At 40.8% G+C, this 15,865-nt stretch overlaps 3 protein-coding genes across 5 annotated transcripts; 1 reads left to right on the top strand and 2 right to left on the bottom strand.

Annotated features, from left to right (window-relative positions):
- Nucleotides 1-415: 415 nt before the first annotated feature.
- LOC145902243 (ileal sodium/bile acid cotransporter-like) lies at nucleotides 416-3,304 on the bottom strand. The gene is made up of 9 exons (XM_082990132.1): nucleotides 2,860-3,304; nucleotides 2,551-2,620; nucleotides 2,367-2,491; nucleotides 2,147-2,282; nucleotides 1,648-1,763; nucleotides 1,439-1,527; nucleotides 1,260-1,358; nucleotides 983-1,201; nucleotides 416-906 (listed from the first exon to the last, which is right to left on the bottom strand). The coding sequence occupies exons 1-9, from the start codon at nucleotides 2,894-2,896 to the stop codon at nucleotides 733-735; spliced, it is 1,065 nt and encodes a 354-aa protein (XP_082846258.1). The 5' UTR covers nucleotides 2,897-3,304; the 3' UTR covers nucleotides 416-732.
- Nucleotides 3,305-5,352: 2,048 nt separating this feature from the next.
- LOC145901338 (regulator of G-protein signaling 22-like) lies at nucleotides 5,353-13,373 on the top strand. Of its 3 annotated transcripts, none has more exons than XM_082988969.1 (34): nucleotides 5,353-5,519; nucleotides 5,607-5,635; nucleotides 5,690-5,752; nucleotides 5,866-5,997; nucleotides 6,167-6,274; nucleotides 6,423-6,508; nucleotides 6,621-6,714; nucleotides 6,833-6,949; nucleotides 7,005-7,169; nucleotides 7,244-7,281; nucleotides 7,332-7,453; nucleotides 7,675-7,785; nucleotides 8,001-8,185; nucleotides 8,240-8,289; nucleotides 8,349-8,415; nucleotides 8,473-8,557; nucleotides 8,641-8,761; nucleotides 8,968-9,129; nucleotides 9,183-9,348; nucleotides 9,504-9,772; nucleotides 9,916-10,090; nucleotides 10,195-10,296; nucleotides 10,485-10,679; nucleotides 10,785-10,868; nucleotides 10,978-11,141; nucleotides 11,193-11,355; nucleotides 11,415-11,555; nucleotides 11,659-11,745; nucleotides 11,803-11,964; nucleotides 12,104-12,283; nucleotides 12,391-12,552; nucleotides 12,613-12,838; nucleotides 12,894-13,003; nucleotides 13,079-13,373. In XM_082988969.1, the coding sequence occupies exons 1-34, from the start codon at nucleotides 5,495-5,497 to the stop codon at nucleotides 13,244-13,246; spliced, it is 4,314 nt and encodes a 1,437-aa protein (XP_082845095.1). In that variant the 5' UTR covers nucleotides 5,353-5,494; the 3' UTR covers nucleotides 13,247-13,373. The 3 variants fall into 3 exon arrangements, with proteins under 3 accessions (XP_082845095.1, XP_082845094.1, XP_082845096.1); XM_082988968.1 differs by having other exon boundaries at nucleotides 9,501-9,772; XM_082988970.1 differs by lacking the exons at nucleotides 12,894-13,003; nucleotides 13,079-13,373 and having other exon boundaries at nucleotides 9,501-9,772; nucleotides 12,444-12,552; nucleotides 12,613-12,786.
- Nucleotides 13,271-15,423, bottom strand: LOC145903245 (uncharacterized). Its single transcript, XM_082991309.1, has 5 exons — nucleotides 15,316-15,423; nucleotides 15,052-15,261; nucleotides 14,904-15,001; nucleotides 13,728-13,881; nucleotides 13,271-13,615 (listed from the first exon to the last, which is right to left on the bottom strand). Exons 1-5 carry the CDS (start codon nucleotides 15,421-15,423, stop codon nucleotides 13,415-13,417), a joined length of 771 nt encoding a protein of 256 aa, XP_082847435.1. The 3' UTR covers nucleotides 13,271-13,414.
- Between the last annotated feature and the right edge of the window lie 442 nt (nucleotides 15,424-15,865).

The raw sequence follows: 15,865 nt of genomic DNA, 5'->3' as shown, positions 1-15,865 counted from the left end.
TGGTTTGACGTGATGCATGGCATCCACCCGTTATTATTGGTTATATATTTGAGCTAAAATACTACATTACAGCGTTCATATTTACACAGATTTCTATGTTACAGAGACTGACGAAAAACTTCGCGATCCGCTGTATCAGAATCTTCCGTCATATTTAACACGGATTTTTATGTTCCTTGCAGCATTGGATTTGAATTGTTGATCCAAAATGTCATGGCGCTGGTGGCCAGTCTGCCATAGAGTTACGGGATTTTAACAACCTCGCGGTCTTAATTATAAAAATAAAGACAGAATCGTATATTTTTTTACTGCTGTGTTTTCGTTCGTTTGCTGATTTACAAAACAAACGACGAAAACCTTTTGCATAAAAACTGTTCTTTCGGCCTTATTTGAAAACCGTGCAAAACTGGGTGTCTAAAAATTAACATCTTTAATTTTTTAGATCAATATTATTGGCCATATCATCGCGTTGAAATTGATTAGAAAAAACATGTGGATGTGATAATAGAAAGGTATTAATAGCAAAGAAAAAGTTATTAGCGGTAAAGATAAGTTGCAAGCACACATAGAAGTCGACAAACATGGTTTTTTACATTATCAAACCAGCAACTGTTTTTAAATGAAATCCCTTCTCTATTAACTTCTAACAAGGAGAACTAATGATGTCATAACTTAATGTCAAAGGTTTTAAACAAATAAAACATGTCGATATTTCCTGCAATTTCAGTTTGGTTAAATCGTTCCGTTCTTGTTCTTTTCCTGGTCGCCTTGGAATGTTGGATTCTCTTGACCTTCGTCAACTCTTTCTTCAAGTTGTGAAAGTTGAACCTCATCACCGTCAGGTTTAATCCAGCCATATTTTTTACCGAAGATGTAGGCGAGCGACATAAGTGCAGCGTAACTAGCCTGCACATTTAGTCAGGATTTATTGAAAAAGTATTTTACTGAATCCCCCAAAGAACCAATAGAACTTTACACAAACCTGGAATACATAGAAGATGAGCGGAAAGAGAATGATCTGGAATTGTATTCTTGGTGCTTGTGCAAAAGTAAGTTGGATGACCGCAGCGCAAACCTGCACGTTCTGCAGTGCTACCTCTAGCGCTACCGTGCGACGACTTTTGGGAGGCAATCTCAGGCGGGGAACGATGGTCGCTAAGTAACCGATGACGTAGGTAAGTAGAGGCATGATGGCAGCGACCTGAGTTCATGAGTTTCCACAAAAATTATTAATGACGTTTGCGTGAAGAAAAACTTACCACTATCTGCCGCCACGAGAGAACAAAATACTGACGACGCAACACTGTCGTCACAATTAAAATAATCAAGACTGACAACGAGGCCAAGATTATCAGAACCTGCGGATAAACATGTGGCGGTTAGTATGATTTCCATGGATGGAACATGCGAAGTCGGTTATTTTGGGGATTTCCCATACTTTGGAAATAATCTTCGCTCTCTTCGGAAATTTTGCGTTGATTAAAACTCCCAACAGTAGGGGAACCACCAAACATGCGAAAGTTATTCCTGGAAATATAAAAACATCAGTTGGGACTTGTTCAATTGTAGCCAAATGTATGTAAGAATGCCTCACACACAGATTGTATGACAAAAAATTTCAAACATGGAAAAAGTTCCAAAACCCACCAAGTTCTTGAAAGGGAATGACAAAGCTTGTTATGTTTTCTGCATTCTGAAATATAAACAACCACAGCGGCAAAGTCCCCATGGCAAGAAGTGTTGAGGTTGCTGTCATGGCAACACTGAAAAATAAACACATGTGGGTTAGGAACCACTCAAGGGAGTGAATTCGTGCGTGAGGCACTGGTGCTGATTCACAAACTCGCAATTAGAGGACAATGACCTCCATGATGGATGACGCTGTACTCAAACGTGACACCATGGAATCCACACAAGTTTATTGGCCGGTTACGTCAGAGGTCAACAACCTTTTTGAACTTAGAACCGGTTTAACGCAGATATTATTTTCACCTTCAAGTAAGACAGACGTCATTGAACAAAGCTGATAACATTTATGTGGAACTTGTGACGTCAATAGATTAAGGTTTCATTCCCGTGAGGAAAAGTTGCAAATGTCTCGTAGAGCGTGGTTGGAGACCCCTGGTTAACCGAATTCTGAGGTTACCTTAGGTCAACGACCCCGTCAAGCCAATAGACCACGATGTTGCTGGTAGTTCCCCCTGGACAACATCCCTGTATCATAACTCCCAGTGCTTCCTCCTGAGGCATTTGGAACATCTTCGCAAGCGCCCAAGCCACCACTGCGATGTTTCACATAAATTAACTCTTCCACTACAACACAAACCACAACAGTGTTTCACATAAATTTTTTGTTAATTTCTTACATGGCACGAGAAGTAATTGCAGAAGAACCCCCAGAAGGTAAGCCTTTGGCCGCCTGAGGTAGTACCATAGGATTTTGTAATGTACAGTGCATCCTATGCCAATCATCCCGATCCCCACCACAACCCTGAATATAAAAATATTCGTCAGTTTATTCTGTGTAAAGTGCGGACATTGTTTACATACGTGGTGCAAATGTAGATGATTGTATTATCATCCAGGCCCCCCCCACCTGACGTCGGCGTGCTCGCATTGGCTGAGGAAAAAAACAAGTGTCACGTGACGTCTGGTATCGCGTCACGTTCGGGGATGTCCCCAATCATATGTGCAAAGCAATTAATTAAATTTATTAAAATTATTCTTCCCATCACGGGCGCCATTAGTCCAAGCTGGCAGATGATTACGTAAAAGTTTGTGCCATGCTACAAAGCATGTGTGGTAATTATTATGACGAAATAATGATGGAGTATGAATACTTGTTTGTATAAAACCCACCTTTGATTGTCGTCATATCCGGTGATGTGGTCGCCATTTCTTCTTGAATTCACAACTATTCATGCGTCCTATGCCATGCAATAAATTATATGATTAGAATCAACTGGAGGGAATCTAACACACACTACGTGGCGTGCGTGTTTATGCACGGGGATAGAAGGGAATACACATGTGGTCTTGGATGACATCCAAGGTCACAACCTACCTGACACACAACTGGGTTTCTCAAACACAGGTTAAATTGAAAAACGAAATAAACAGAAAATGCCGCAAACACCGCTAAATGTCAACAATCCAATGCCCCGAAGCTGTATGCGGACCTGCATGCTTTTATAGGATCCCGATGCAGATTTCCCGGTTACAAAAATTCAAGCAACTGGCTAGAATGGAAACAACTTCGTCCGTTGCAACAGCTCACTGACCGTGGATGAAACGTCACTGTTTGTTTCCATACTGCTGTAGCAGCCTTCTTCTTCGAAGGGGGAGGGGGTGCAAAGAGCGTGACTTAACTGTGAAGCATGGCTTTTTTTGTTTTTTTGCTGCAAGAATTCGGCGTGAGGTTGAAAGTAGATCTGCTGTCTTCTCTATTGTGCGACGATGCATAAACCTTCCTTGTGACGAAACAACGCGTGATTTGTGACGAATAAATGCCTGACTTAGGCTTGTGACGCAAATTTTCGACACCCCACTTAATTCGCAAGGTGTTATATTTCATTTCTTTCATGCAAATGTGGGGGAACTTCCCCACATTTCACTGAAGTCGGGGTTCCTTTGACCGCTAACCGCCCATAACTAATTACCCTAACTAACTACCTTTTATGACGTCACTTTATGTACATGCAAATTATAATTTTGAGTGTGACGTCATCCTCTGTATGCAAACTCACAATGTTCATGGGACTTTTTGGTGCGTGTTACGTCACAATGCTTTTTTTATGTCATATAATCATGGTATTCCGAACTTTGGTTTAAACCAACCAATGCTCAGCCCTATAAAAGTAAAGTAACTTCTATCGCAAAAACAGTTAATGTGATCTATAGAAGTTACTGTCTGACTTCACCTTATCCTTTTTCTAAATAATACAATCCAGTATAAGATTGGTTGATATTTCATTATTTCCACGAACGTCAGCTTTTTCTTCGCACTGCTGTGCAACTTACTCCCACTGGATCAACACATGACATCCACTCCCTGCATCTCGGTACCATGGTAACCCTACAATTCAGATGTTTTCTTCCTGGTAGACACAGCGACGAAAATTAAACTTTTTGTGATTGTGCCTGAGGGTTCAGCAGTGCCTCAAGATCCGCACGAAATTTAAGCGAGGCCAGGTATTTCTTGTGCGGTCGCCTGTAGCTATTTGGTTAAATTACTCAAACAAACTTGGTGAAGGAAACGCTGAATGAATCAATGTAATATCTATTATTATTTCCCTTGTGGGTTGATAAATTCATGTTGTACCTTGGTCAGATACGTCTTCGCCAGCATGAGGCAGGGTCCCTATCAGTTTCACAAAACAATGAATTTGATTGTTTCGCTCATAAACACGCCCGGATAATTACCGTATTCAGATACAAGGTTTTTATTATTACATCACAATCGCAATATTGTCCGTCATCACTTAAACCCAATAAAGCCTCAAATATTTGCGCTTTTGTGAGAAGACAGTGAGACAGTCAGCCTGTATTACGTGTACAAGTGCTTTCAAGTGGGTTTGAAGCGAATGTTCAGTTGCAGACACGAGGTACAACTTGCTGTTGTTAAAAACATGTAGGTGGTTTCTCTCGTAGTTGAAAGTTCCTGATAGCATGGAAGATCTCTACTGTGTTGTTGACTGATTGTTTAGCGGCCTCTGGAAGGAGTTGCCATCGTATGTGTTGAAATTAAGTGGAATCACTCCTTGCCAGAGGCAGCGTTCCGCGCGCTTTGTTACCTAGCGATATCGAATTGCTTTGTGTCGTAACAATAGGTGCCACAACAATAAGTTCAACAAAGTGTTTTGTGACGCAGACATTAATTCACCACTAAAATAACGCACAGTGCTGGATGTGAACCCAGCTGTTATAGCGAGGATAGATGTTAGAGAAAAATAATTTTAACTTGAAGTTTTAGGTGAAAAGGAGTCAATTCTGATGCAAGGTTTGTGATTCAACCAATAAGTGGAATACAATACCAGGCGGTAATAAACAATAGTTTGCAAAGGTTTCGCAATAAAAGCTCTATCTTAATGTATTCAGTCCCCAGCTTGAAAGGTTTCTGTTAATTATTAACATGTTATGCTTTGCGTATTTGCGCCTCAGACTCTGGTTTGTGGATAGCTGGTGTTATGACAAAGAGTGTTCTTTGTTAGGAAGACGACGAATTGTTTTCCGTCTCAGATCATCAACTGTAGGCACTTACGTTATTTATCTGAAACAAGTGTCAGTTTGTCTATGTGGCTTTTATTGAAGCAATGCGAGTTAACTTTAATCCGCTTCAATCTTTCCAGCAGTTAAACTTTGTTGATGCTTTAACTGATAACGATTTCAACGAAACCTCTGAAGCTGAAACTGTGATCGATGCGTGTTGTTCACCGCCAGTTTATGTCAGGTCATTGACCTATAGTGACCTACTGACCTTTACAATCTATGCAAAATGCCGGAGAAAATTCTTACTACAGGTGAAATGGTTTGTTACCGATAATGTAACCATAGCAACCACACTAATGTTTTCGTATTCCGAATTTACAATTAAACTTTTCCCTCAGATCCACCGCTGCTTGAAGTCGACGACTTTGTAAGTTTTTATTAAATGTTGAAGAAAAATTTTCATAAAATGATTTTTTTGCAGGAACATTGCTTGGCAACCGACGATTTGTTTGTAAATTTCTTCAACGAGTTTTTACAGTTACCGGTGAGTTTGCTGCCTTGTCAGATTGATTTGAATTCACACAGAGATGTATTTCCTCTTGTTTTCGAAGTTGACGTTGATTGAGTCTTGACCTGATTTTCATTGTTTTCTTCCAGAGTTTTCCGGAACCGTTGAGATTCAACACAGAAACCAGCGGATTCGAAGTTCTCACTCCAACTAAATATCAACTTGCTGATAAAATCAAGGCTTATGCGAGGTCACAAACTCCAATACGTTCAGTATACAAGGTAACGGTTTATGTGGGGAAGTAACTGTGGCATGAACGTCACGAGGGTGATAGTGCTAACGTAACAGTGTGATAGTTGTGACGTAACAATGTTGATAGTGGTGACGTCACAATGTTGATAGTGCTGACCTAACAATGTGCCTGGACTAATTTAAGGAATTGTTGAGCAGAATGCGATCCCGAACCCGCCTATAAAACTCCCACATTACGAACGTGAGAAACTGGCGGAAGAAAGCGGAGGGGACGGGGATGAAATTAAAACAAGAATCAACGTTAAGGTGACGATTATTCTCAGTTTGCAGTCGTGACACGTGTACGATTATACAGACACCGTTTGTCAAATAGTTTATTTCAAGAATAGAAACATGATGTTGTGGTTTTTCTTGACTAAATACCCGGTGGTTATTTTGTTGTTGATTCATTCAGTGTTTGGAGAAAGAGCAAGGAATAGCTTGGATGAAAGAGAAACGATTCCCGACGTTTCTACAGAGCGAACTTTACATGGAATACAGGTTGTACTTTATTTGCTGGCTTCCAATCTTTGCAGCCTAATTTAAAACTCAAAACTTTCTGAAACGTTTTATTATCGACCAAATTTAGATAAAGTTATATTTTTGTATCCAGGTTGGCCAAACTTCTCGGTCAGATTGAGACGAGCAGAGCCGGAATGAAGTTGATCATAGACAGGGATTACAAACCCTGGTTTAAACAGAAAAAAGTTGAGGCAATATTTGTGGGAAATCATTTAGCATTTTTACAGCATTTGGGTCTCGTTTATTCATCACAATCGAATATGTGGAATTACCCGAAATATTGAGAATAAATTAACTTTAAAGGTGACTCGACCTCCAACACCAGATAATGACACTGAGAAGTTGATAGAGAAGCTCGGCGTCACCCTCGGTTCATCGACCACCACACAAACAAACCAGTGGTACTCAATCGCCAAACAGGTGCCGGACTGCGTTGTGTTCCAATATTAAACGTTTGACCTTCAAATATGTTTAGGTCGAAGATTCCAGCAAAGTTGAAACTTCTGTGAGAGTTTCGGCTCCAGTATCATTGTTGCGTCACAGACGGACAAGTTCGTCTCGTCCAATCAGCGTCCAGAGTCGGAGGAATGACGTAGCTGATGACGCAGACTCATACTTGGGTGTTTTTGCTACGTCAAAGGTGGGTCAATGTAGTAATGTTTAGATGTAACAAAATGGTGGAATAACAAAGCAATGACGTCATTTGTTGTTTAGATTCCTCCTATCTCTGCTCTGTCAAGCGGAACCGTCATGTAAGTTTTCTGTTGTTATTTATCCTGTTGTAATTTCACGTTCTGTGCAGGAACCACACTCAGTATCACTCTTCATCGGTCACTTTCTCACCGGCTCCTTCTAGCGGATATCCTATTCACCGAAAAGAGGCCGCACGAGTCGTCCCAGTGCACGTACATACAACCACACAAGGTATAAAGCCATACACCAAAACAACCTGGTTTCGGATCCTGGCACGGTTACCGTGTCTTTGAGGACAAAGGTGTCAGGCTATGGAGGCTGATCCAACAGTTGCGTCAGTAAAACATCCACGTCGACAATTTTTTGTCAAACGGCAAATTATTCTACTACTTTCCCAGTTAGATTGTTTAGCGAGTTCGTGTTAAAACCAAAAAGTTTTGAAATGTTTGAAGTGAATCAAGTTGTGAAAATTGATCCTGAATTATCGGATGAGGGCAGTGACCAGGGAGTCGGGAGTGAAAGTGAAGAAAGTCAACCAGAAGTTTCAGTCGGGGAAGAACCAAGTACGTGACATACACTGGTTGCATGTGTACGTCACTATGACGTAATCAAAACATGGTTGTACGTTGTGATAAGGGAATTGTAGAAACAATGCAGTTCGGTGTAATACTTAAACTCGTCAGTCGCTTGATATAAATTATGTAAATGTTTATCACAAGAATGGCAGCAAAGGATGAATACCTACTGGTAGTTTCTTACCACAAGTCAACTTACACAGAAACTTACTCGTTTTCCATCTATGACCTTCAATCTTACGCTGGTGTGTTCGTTGCTATGGTAATGAAGGATGTATACACGTCACTGGTGGATGGTGTCGGTCCCAAACAGATAAACGAAGTGAGCCTCGATCCCATAGTTCCGCCTTCACCGCGTGGTTCAACCTTGAGCGACCTTGACGCTGCGGTAAGTTGAGGTCATGTTCAATCCCGCTAAACAACAAAACTTGTGTTATCTCAGGTTTTCGCGGATTCTTTGCACGAGTACGAGTCGAAGAGATTGCAAACCAGGTTAAAAGTTTATAATCTTATTTTTTTGTTCGACTTTTAAACACGACGTCATGACACAGGGATAACACTACACTAGATGTCGCTACTGATGTTCCGCGGAGAAAATCCATCACATTCAAAAACAAGGTTGGTTGTTACATCATTGTGATGAAATAACATGCAAGTTATGACGTATTTTTCCAGATTGATGACGAAACAGATTCGGTGTTCTCGGAGGAGAGCAATGAATCTGAACTTGAAACGTCACAATCAAATGTGGAATTCAAGGGTTTGTGACGAAATAATCTTACTACATTAAATTGGTTTCGCAATATTTGTGTTGTTTGTTTCGTAATAATTTGATTGTTGCAGATTCTTGTTGTTTGAAGAAATTCCGTTCCTTCCTTCAGAACACTGTTGGAGAAAAGTTGTTGGATTTGTGGTTGGACATAGACAAAAGTCGCTTCGGGCTGGAGAATAAAAACAACAAAAAGTATGGATAAGCTGATACTTGTTCATATCGTGACTGTGATTCATGTGATAAATTACGTGATTTGTAATAAATTCCGTGATTCGTGATATGACTATGTAATTTAAGCAATGAATTCCACGAAAATACTTTCATTTAGAAGCGAATAAATAACTACAGAACATAACGTTGAGAAACCGCTACACTAGGCTAACTATTTTTCGCCCAAGCTTTCTGCAACGCATGCGTGAAACGTACACGAAAGTTGGAAGCACAAAAAGAATCCCCAACGAAGTTTTATCCAAGTACAAGCTCCTACACGCCACCCAGTGGACGTTGGATCACTTGCATTGTGTACAACGAGATATTGTTGAGCCTCTCCTCCTATATTGGTAATTTGTGTGATTTGTGGTTGAGACACAAAATTACAAAGAAACTCTTCCAGGAGTCCAAGATTCATTGTGAGATTTTCTTCAAGATCAGAGGCGCTGATCGACGTCCCATCCATCAGATCACGGGGCATTCGTCCTATGTCGTCACAATCCTATCCTTCTCCCAAAACAATAACAATTGTTCCTTTGCGTCCAAAATCCTGTTTGCCGAGGTTCAAGGTAACAACGATTTTTTATCTTGTCGTGCCTGCCTTCCTCTCATCCATGTTTGTCGTGCCTGCCTTCCTCTCATCCATGTTTGTCGTGCCTGCCTTCCTCTCATCCATGTTTATCTTCTGTGCGTTCCGCTCATCCGCGTTTGTCTTCCACAGCAGCAAGAATACAAGAATTCCTTTCACGTAATTAGCGACTATCATCGTTACATCAACCGTGACGTGTTTATGACGTCACTCGATCCGTCACCGCCGCTCACGTCACCGAATCCGATTCCGAATTACCTGCAGCCAAAAGTGGATGAGGTTTTGAAACAACGGATGAGCGGGGACCGGACACCATTCAAACGTGCAACATCGGCGGGTCCTCTGACCAGGAAAACACGGGCGAGGATGGAAAGATTGAAGTCAGCCGCGGAAGCAAAAGCAAGGTTTTTCACAAAATCCAAGTGATCAGTTTCTGACACCCCATGGTTGCTGTTCCCTTGAAAAAACAAAATATTACGCGTCATTAATAGCTGGTTAATGCTGATGATGACGTCACATTATATTTTACCAATAGTTCCCTTTGTAGAAAAACTTCCCCCATCGTTTTTCGTCCACGTGTTAAGACGTCACCGCCTAGCTCTGTGACGTCAGAATCGACAGTTAGAGGAAGCCCAAATATGGAGAGTATGTTGCAAGCTTTACATCATGATACAAAGGCTGGCTGGTTCTTTACCAAGTTCTGCGAATTATCTGGAAACAAGGTGGGGGATTTCCAAAAAAAACTTCCCTGAATCGGAACTTCTTTCTTCCATTCTTTTGTCACCAGAATTTTGACATGTAACCGTTTTATTTTTTAATATTTCAGTTGTGGAGTAATTCGATTCACTTCTGGTTTAACCTTCAAGATTACAGAAGGTCATTTTACACTGAAATCTACGATCATTTCACCATAAAGAAAAAGGCTAAGGTAAAAAAACGAAACAATCGCGAATTACTGAAACTTCAGGAATAAATTCCACAGAAACTAAGTTTTGTTTTTATTTTCGCGGGTTGACAAAACATTCAACATTTTAGTCGACGAATATTTGGAACAGAAAGCGAATCATAATTGAATTCACCGTTAACATTTCCTGACTTTTCCTCCGGTGTCCGCAGACCATCTACTCCACTTACATTGTGGGGGGTTCCCCAGATGATATCGAAGTAACCATGGAAACGCGCGGAGTCATCCGAGCGAGACTCGATCCTCCTTTCGAAGATCTTTACGACGATGCGGAGGAGAGCGTTTTGAAACTTCTCCTCCTACCCTGGAACCGGATGCTGGGATCGGATCGCGAAAGTTACGGAAAGGTGACGTAACTAATATTACGCTAGAATTTCTATGTTTCCTCATCCGTTTTCACTAATCCATACCATCACGGTTTGGTTCCGGTATGTGACTTTTTTTATTTATAGATTGAACAAATTAATCAGGAACGGAATATGAACGTATCTCAGAAGTACATGAATTTCCTCAACAAGAAAGGGATTTTGAAGGAGGTTGGTGTTGATCCTCTACATTGGTCCTTTTGTCCGCATTCACAGACCAAGCTTTCGTATTAAGATAAAATAACATCAATTAATTAAAAATTTACTTTGAAATTTCCAGAAAAAAGTCCTTCCCCCCTCCGAACAACAATCGATAGAGAAATACGAAGAAAATCTGTGGGGAAATGTTTCCGAAGAATTTCGATCTTTTACATTTGACGAACTCGTGAGAAATCGGATAGAACTCGAATATTTCCGAAAGTTTCTTGAAGAACGTTACGTCAAGTAAGGTTTCGAATGTGGTGAACATTCGTGTAACTCATCACAACTTTCTAGAACTGATTTACTTTGTTGGGTCGATATCGAGTCCTTTAAGAGGATTCCCCATCAATCAAGTGAGAAACGGGACGAAAAAGCGAAAGAAATAAAATCAAAATATCTCCACAAGAAATATTTCTTCGGTCCGATGAGCCCAGCGACAAAAGCCGAACAAAATAAGGTCCTCCCCTTCTATACCCACAAACTTTGTGATTTTAATTCCAACCCCTTCCCAATCAGGCGGTTTTAGCTGGAGGAGGTTGGGGGAATACCCTAAAGGAGAGACCTACAAATGAACTGATCGCGGAAGTCCAGAAATTTGTCAAAATCAGAATTGAAAAAAGATGGCTTCCATTATTCCTGGCCACCGAAGCCTTCATGGTAAAAACGAATGCGACTAGATCGAAGTAATATCAAAGAAAAACTTTTTTTGTTGACTACAAAATCAATCGTCATCATATTACGTCACCGTGTTACGTCACAGGAACGACAACGTCCCAAGTCGCAAATGTCCGAGGTTGCAGAAGACGTTGTTTTACAAAAGAAAAAGAAACGCGGCGAACCGTGGCGGGTGATTATCACGTCATAATGCACATCTTTGTCAGTAACGAACCAAATTTTCGTTCAGATGTTGGAAAATCGATGGCAGTCGTCGTCACGTGATCTGGTGGAATTCCGTCACGCTCTACTAAACCCTATAACAGCAGGGCAGTTTCGCCGCTACGTGTCGCTAAAGGGTGACTTTTTGGAAAATGACGTTTTATTTTGGCTCGAAGTTCAAAAGTACAAGGTTTGAAAGTTTCCATTGCCATGAATTCTTCTTTATTTAATCTTCTGCTAAATATTTTTCTGGTTAAACAAATTCCAATCCAAGCCTTGAAATGTTCAAATGTGAATTCCTTCGCAACTTCCAACGTTTCTGTTCCCAGGATTTTTGTCACATCCACAACGAAACCTCAGCCGTAGAATCAAAAATCCTTTCAATTATTAATTGCTTCATTAACTCCCACATTCCCCCCTCTCTACAAATCGATATTTCGGCCGAAATGGCGGAAAAGTTGATCGAAAAACGTCGGGAGTCTGGAGCTTACGTGTTCCGAGAAGCGCAAGTGAGTATTGAGGAAGTCGAAGAAGTTTGTTGGAACAAATTTAGGGACTTTTAGCAAAAATTTGTCATAAATTGTTGTTTATTTTGATCTAACAATTTGTTAAACAGCTCACAGTATTTCGGGTCCTTTTTCCATTTTGGAGTCAATTCTGTGACTTCAGAAAAAACCTCGGCGAAGAGAAACTAACGACAACCTTGGAGCGCCAGAGGAAGAAGAGAAAGGAGAAGTTGAGGAAGATGATGCGGGATCAGGAGGAGGAAGCATTGAGAGTGAGTCTACATCCAACTTTCTCCGTGCAAAATCTTAATCATATGATTTCTATGAATTAGGAGGAAGCCAGAGAAGCAGCTGCCGCCGGCGCGGATGAATTTCCAGCGATTCTCTCGAGTAAAGACAGCGACGTCCAGGATAGCGTCGATGGTCGTTATGGCAACCAAGTGTCGTGGTCGTACGGGAAATACGTCGAGAATCTCGATCAGCAGCGACTTCTTCTTCTCATGGAGAATGAGGTCAAAGGTCGAACACCCCCCGAACCTTTACCCGACCCCGACTCAGGTCCATAACCGAAATATTGTTTAATCCCTGAAGTTTTACGATTGAAGGCTTTCAGATGTTTCAAGCGTTGGAAGTGGCTCAGAATCCGATGACGGAAGAAAATCAAAAGATTCAGAAATGTCTTTTAACTCCCAAGGAATGCCGAAACAGAAGAGGAAGGATAAGGTATTCCTTAAAATCACAAATAAGTTCACCTTAAATCTACCGTGTTTTTGTTCAAATCGACGTCTTTGTTGTTAGGTCATTGTAAGCACAATAAGAAAAGAAGATTCGACAATGAACCAATCACAGGGCACCGAAGAAACACGTGACAACGAGTTCGCAAATAGGCGAGCTGCAAAATCCAAAGGAGCTCAGTTGAAACGTGAAGAGAGCAAAGAAAAAGGACCCGCAGTTACCGTAGATTAACATTTGTCCCGCTCAGATTAGTTCCGTAGTAATGTTAGATGGCCGATGGTCGGTATTTCGTAGCAGATGAATGTTTTCGTGCTTTTTATTCTGTATCCATTGTAAGTTTATTATAAACAAATTAGTTTTGACTTTCATAATTTCAATTTGTAGTTGAATGAAATAAAACTACACATTTTTTCTTTCCACGTCATTCGTTGAAAGACCCGGTTGCGTCATCGTTGCCAGTGGTGACTGGGGCCTTTCTTCGTCGTCTGTCACGGTCAACTGACTCGTCACACTTCGTTTCCTCCGGACCGAGTATCTGTGTTGCGTAGCAACGAACGGGCTCATTCCACTGTGTTGGGATGGGTTTGGTGAAGTGGAACGCTGGAAATGGTCACCGAACCAACGGATTATGACGAGTTAATTAAACTTAAATTAACGCAAACTACACTTGATAAAATGCAAAACAATAAAGAATAATAGAATTTAATCTCACCCGGACAATTGTCACCTCCTCCGTGGAAAGAAGTGGAGACGGAACGCCCAAAGCACGTGCTTTTGTCCTTCTGCGTGATTTCCGCTTGGTAGCGACACCGAGCACGACTTGCTGGTTGTTTCTCAGTGATGAAGGAATGGCGCCGAGAATACTGCTATGGTATAAAACCTGTTTAACCCTGAAATCTGAGGCATTTCTACAACTCAGCTGATGAGGTTGTCAGTTTAAAATCTCACGTAATTTGCATCAATTTCAGATTTCTTGCAATCAACAAAAACATTTTAATTCATTAGCTTGGTGTTAAATCATCTTGTCTGTATTCAAAGAAATTTATCACCATGCTGATAATTAATCGTTTTCGTGCTCCTTTCCTATTATCACGGAGGAAGTTGTTGAAAAAATGACGCGAGAATCGTTTGTGATGAAAATTGATGGAAATATCAAGTGCAATAGATATGAAAATAATTTACAACACGCTAAAGATGCTACTGAAAATTATATAATTTCCTCCCCCCTCTCCGGTGGAAACCGAATTAGGAATTATTGGGCGGCTCCAAAATATTCACGCTACTACGATTTCCATGCATTTCTTCATTTGCTTTGGAAATATTGAGGTAACAACACAAACATTCCAATAAAACAAATTTGTCGTGGACAAAATGTGGCAACGGAGTAGTCTGAATTGGGTTACGACCGAGGTCGCCTCGCTAATTGAACTCAAATCGCCAACTGGAAGATTTTCAACCGCAACCGGTTACCAGCGTCCGCCAGAGGCTTCTCCCGCTGTCATGGTAACGGCGCGTTGTTTTCTGGTATCTCCCAACGCCATTACTACGTCACACATCACGTGCGTAAATGCGTTCTTGTCTCAGACCTTCCCGGGGTTACTAGCGGTCAAGCGCGAGAAGCCCCTAAGCAAGCTCGTCACCACGAGAACCAACGGCCTTGTGTATGATTATAAACCCAGCCCGTTCATAAAAACTAATGTTTGTGGTGCTTTCCCCAACACTAGTCAAGCGTAACAAGAAAACTTTACTTTGGTGCTTTCAGGAAGGGATTTTCTGCTTCGAAACTTCCACAAGCTTGCTTTGTGACGTAACTATCTTGTTCATCTGCATGACTAGTCACATAATTTAAGGTCGGGGAACGTATTTTATTGATATTTCCGACATTTACCTGAAGCCGGTTTGCGGATTCAACACAAGTTGTTCAACCATCAGCTTTTGACTCTCATTGAGAATTAGTTCAGGCAGATCTTCACCCTGTAGATTGGACTACAGGACCAATCAAAATATTCACCCATGAATATTTGTAAGTAAAATACCATCTTGTTTCCATCCAAGTTAAAGAGTGCTTTAAGCATTGTGACATCACAAACAATATTGCTGCCGTTAACAGATTGAAGAAATGAATTCAAAACCTCATTGATGTTCTCATTACCGTCTGTTCTCTCCACAATTTCTAACAAAGCTTGACGGGCTATTTTTTTCAATTCCAGCGCCAAAGCATTAATTTCAACGGCTTCTTTTGCAACCTAAAATCAGCTTGCACAATTTCAACAAACCATGGTAAATATTACAAGGCAAACCTTTTTAGCGTAGACCTTGCAAGCCCTTGCATGTGCCTCAGCCCTTTTAGCATCTTCACCTGATTTCGTTGCACAAGCCGCTAATCTTACAAGCTCGTCTGCACTCATTTTTACCCATTACAATTTGCTGTTCATTGATGTAATCTCAGCATTATTACGCCACTAACCCACTTTATTGTAACAAACAGTAAATTTACATATTTTAATACGTCACAAACGAATAATTGTAATACTTGGTAGTTCCATATATGGCAGATGGAAAGCAGGTGCATTGCGTGCCCAACAAAGCGTATCACATCACGTGATAACATTCATTGAAGTGGCGGCGGGATTTTTGAGTTTCAGAGTTTGTGAATTTGTTAATCAGTTGTGCTTTTGTGTTATATACGTGATTGCATTTGTGTTTCATGCAATTTACATTCAGAGTGGGAAGTTTTAAGCAAGAGAGGAAGTTAACTGATTTTAAGGCTATGTTTTTTGTGTAGGCCTATTTTACTAGGCTAAGCTTGAGTTTTTGTGGAGTTCGTTTGAATTGTGTTTGTCTAGACTA

This window comes from Ascidia mentula, chromosome 5 (genome assembly GCF_947561715.1).
Source record: "Ascidia mentula chromosome 5, kaAscMent1.1, whole genome shotgun sequence".
NCBI classification, from domain to species: domain Eukaryota; kingdom Metazoa; phylum Chordata; class Ascidiacea; order Phlebobranchia; family Ascidiidae; genus Ascidia; species Ascidia mentula.
This window is presented reverse-complemented; position numbering and strand designations above follow the sequence as displayed.

Bases quoted from the DNA above. Each gene is read 5' to 3' on its own strand.
- LOC145902243 (XM_082990132.1), bottom strand. From the start codon at position 2,896: ATGGCGACCACATCACCGGATATGACGACAATCAAAG. The intron at 1,359-1,438 runs GTATGGGAAATC...GTTTATCCGCAG, and splicing joins GAGCGAAGATTATTTCCAAA to GTTCTGATAATCTTGGCCTC. The intron at 907-982 runs GTTTGTGTAAAG...CTAAATGTGCAG, and splicing joins TCATCTTCTATGTATTCCAG to GCTAGTTACGCTGCACTTAT.
- LOC145901338 (XM_082988968.1), top strand. From the start codon at position 5,495: ATGCCGGAGAAAATTCTTACTACAG. The intron at 9,349-9,500 runs GTAACAACGATT...TGTCTTCCACAG, and splicing joins CCTGTTTGCCGAGGTTCAAG to CAGCAAGAATACAAGAATTC. The intron at 10,680-10,784 runs GTGACGTAACTA...TTTTATTTATAG, and splicing joins ATCGCGAAAGTTACGGAAAG to ATTGAACAAATTAATCAGGA.
- LOC145903245 (XM_082991309.1), bottom strand. From the start codon at position 15,423: ATGAGTGCAGACGAGCTTGTAAGATTAGCGGCTTGTGCAACGAAATCA. The intron at 15,002-15,051 runs GTATTTTACTTA...TTGGTCCTGTAG, and splicing joins ACTTGGATGGAAACAAGATG to TCCAATCTACAGGGTGAAGA. The intron at 13,882-14,903 runs GTAAATGTCGGA...TTTATACCATAG, and splicing joins AATCCGCAAACCGGCTTCAG to CAGTATTCTCGGCGCCATTC.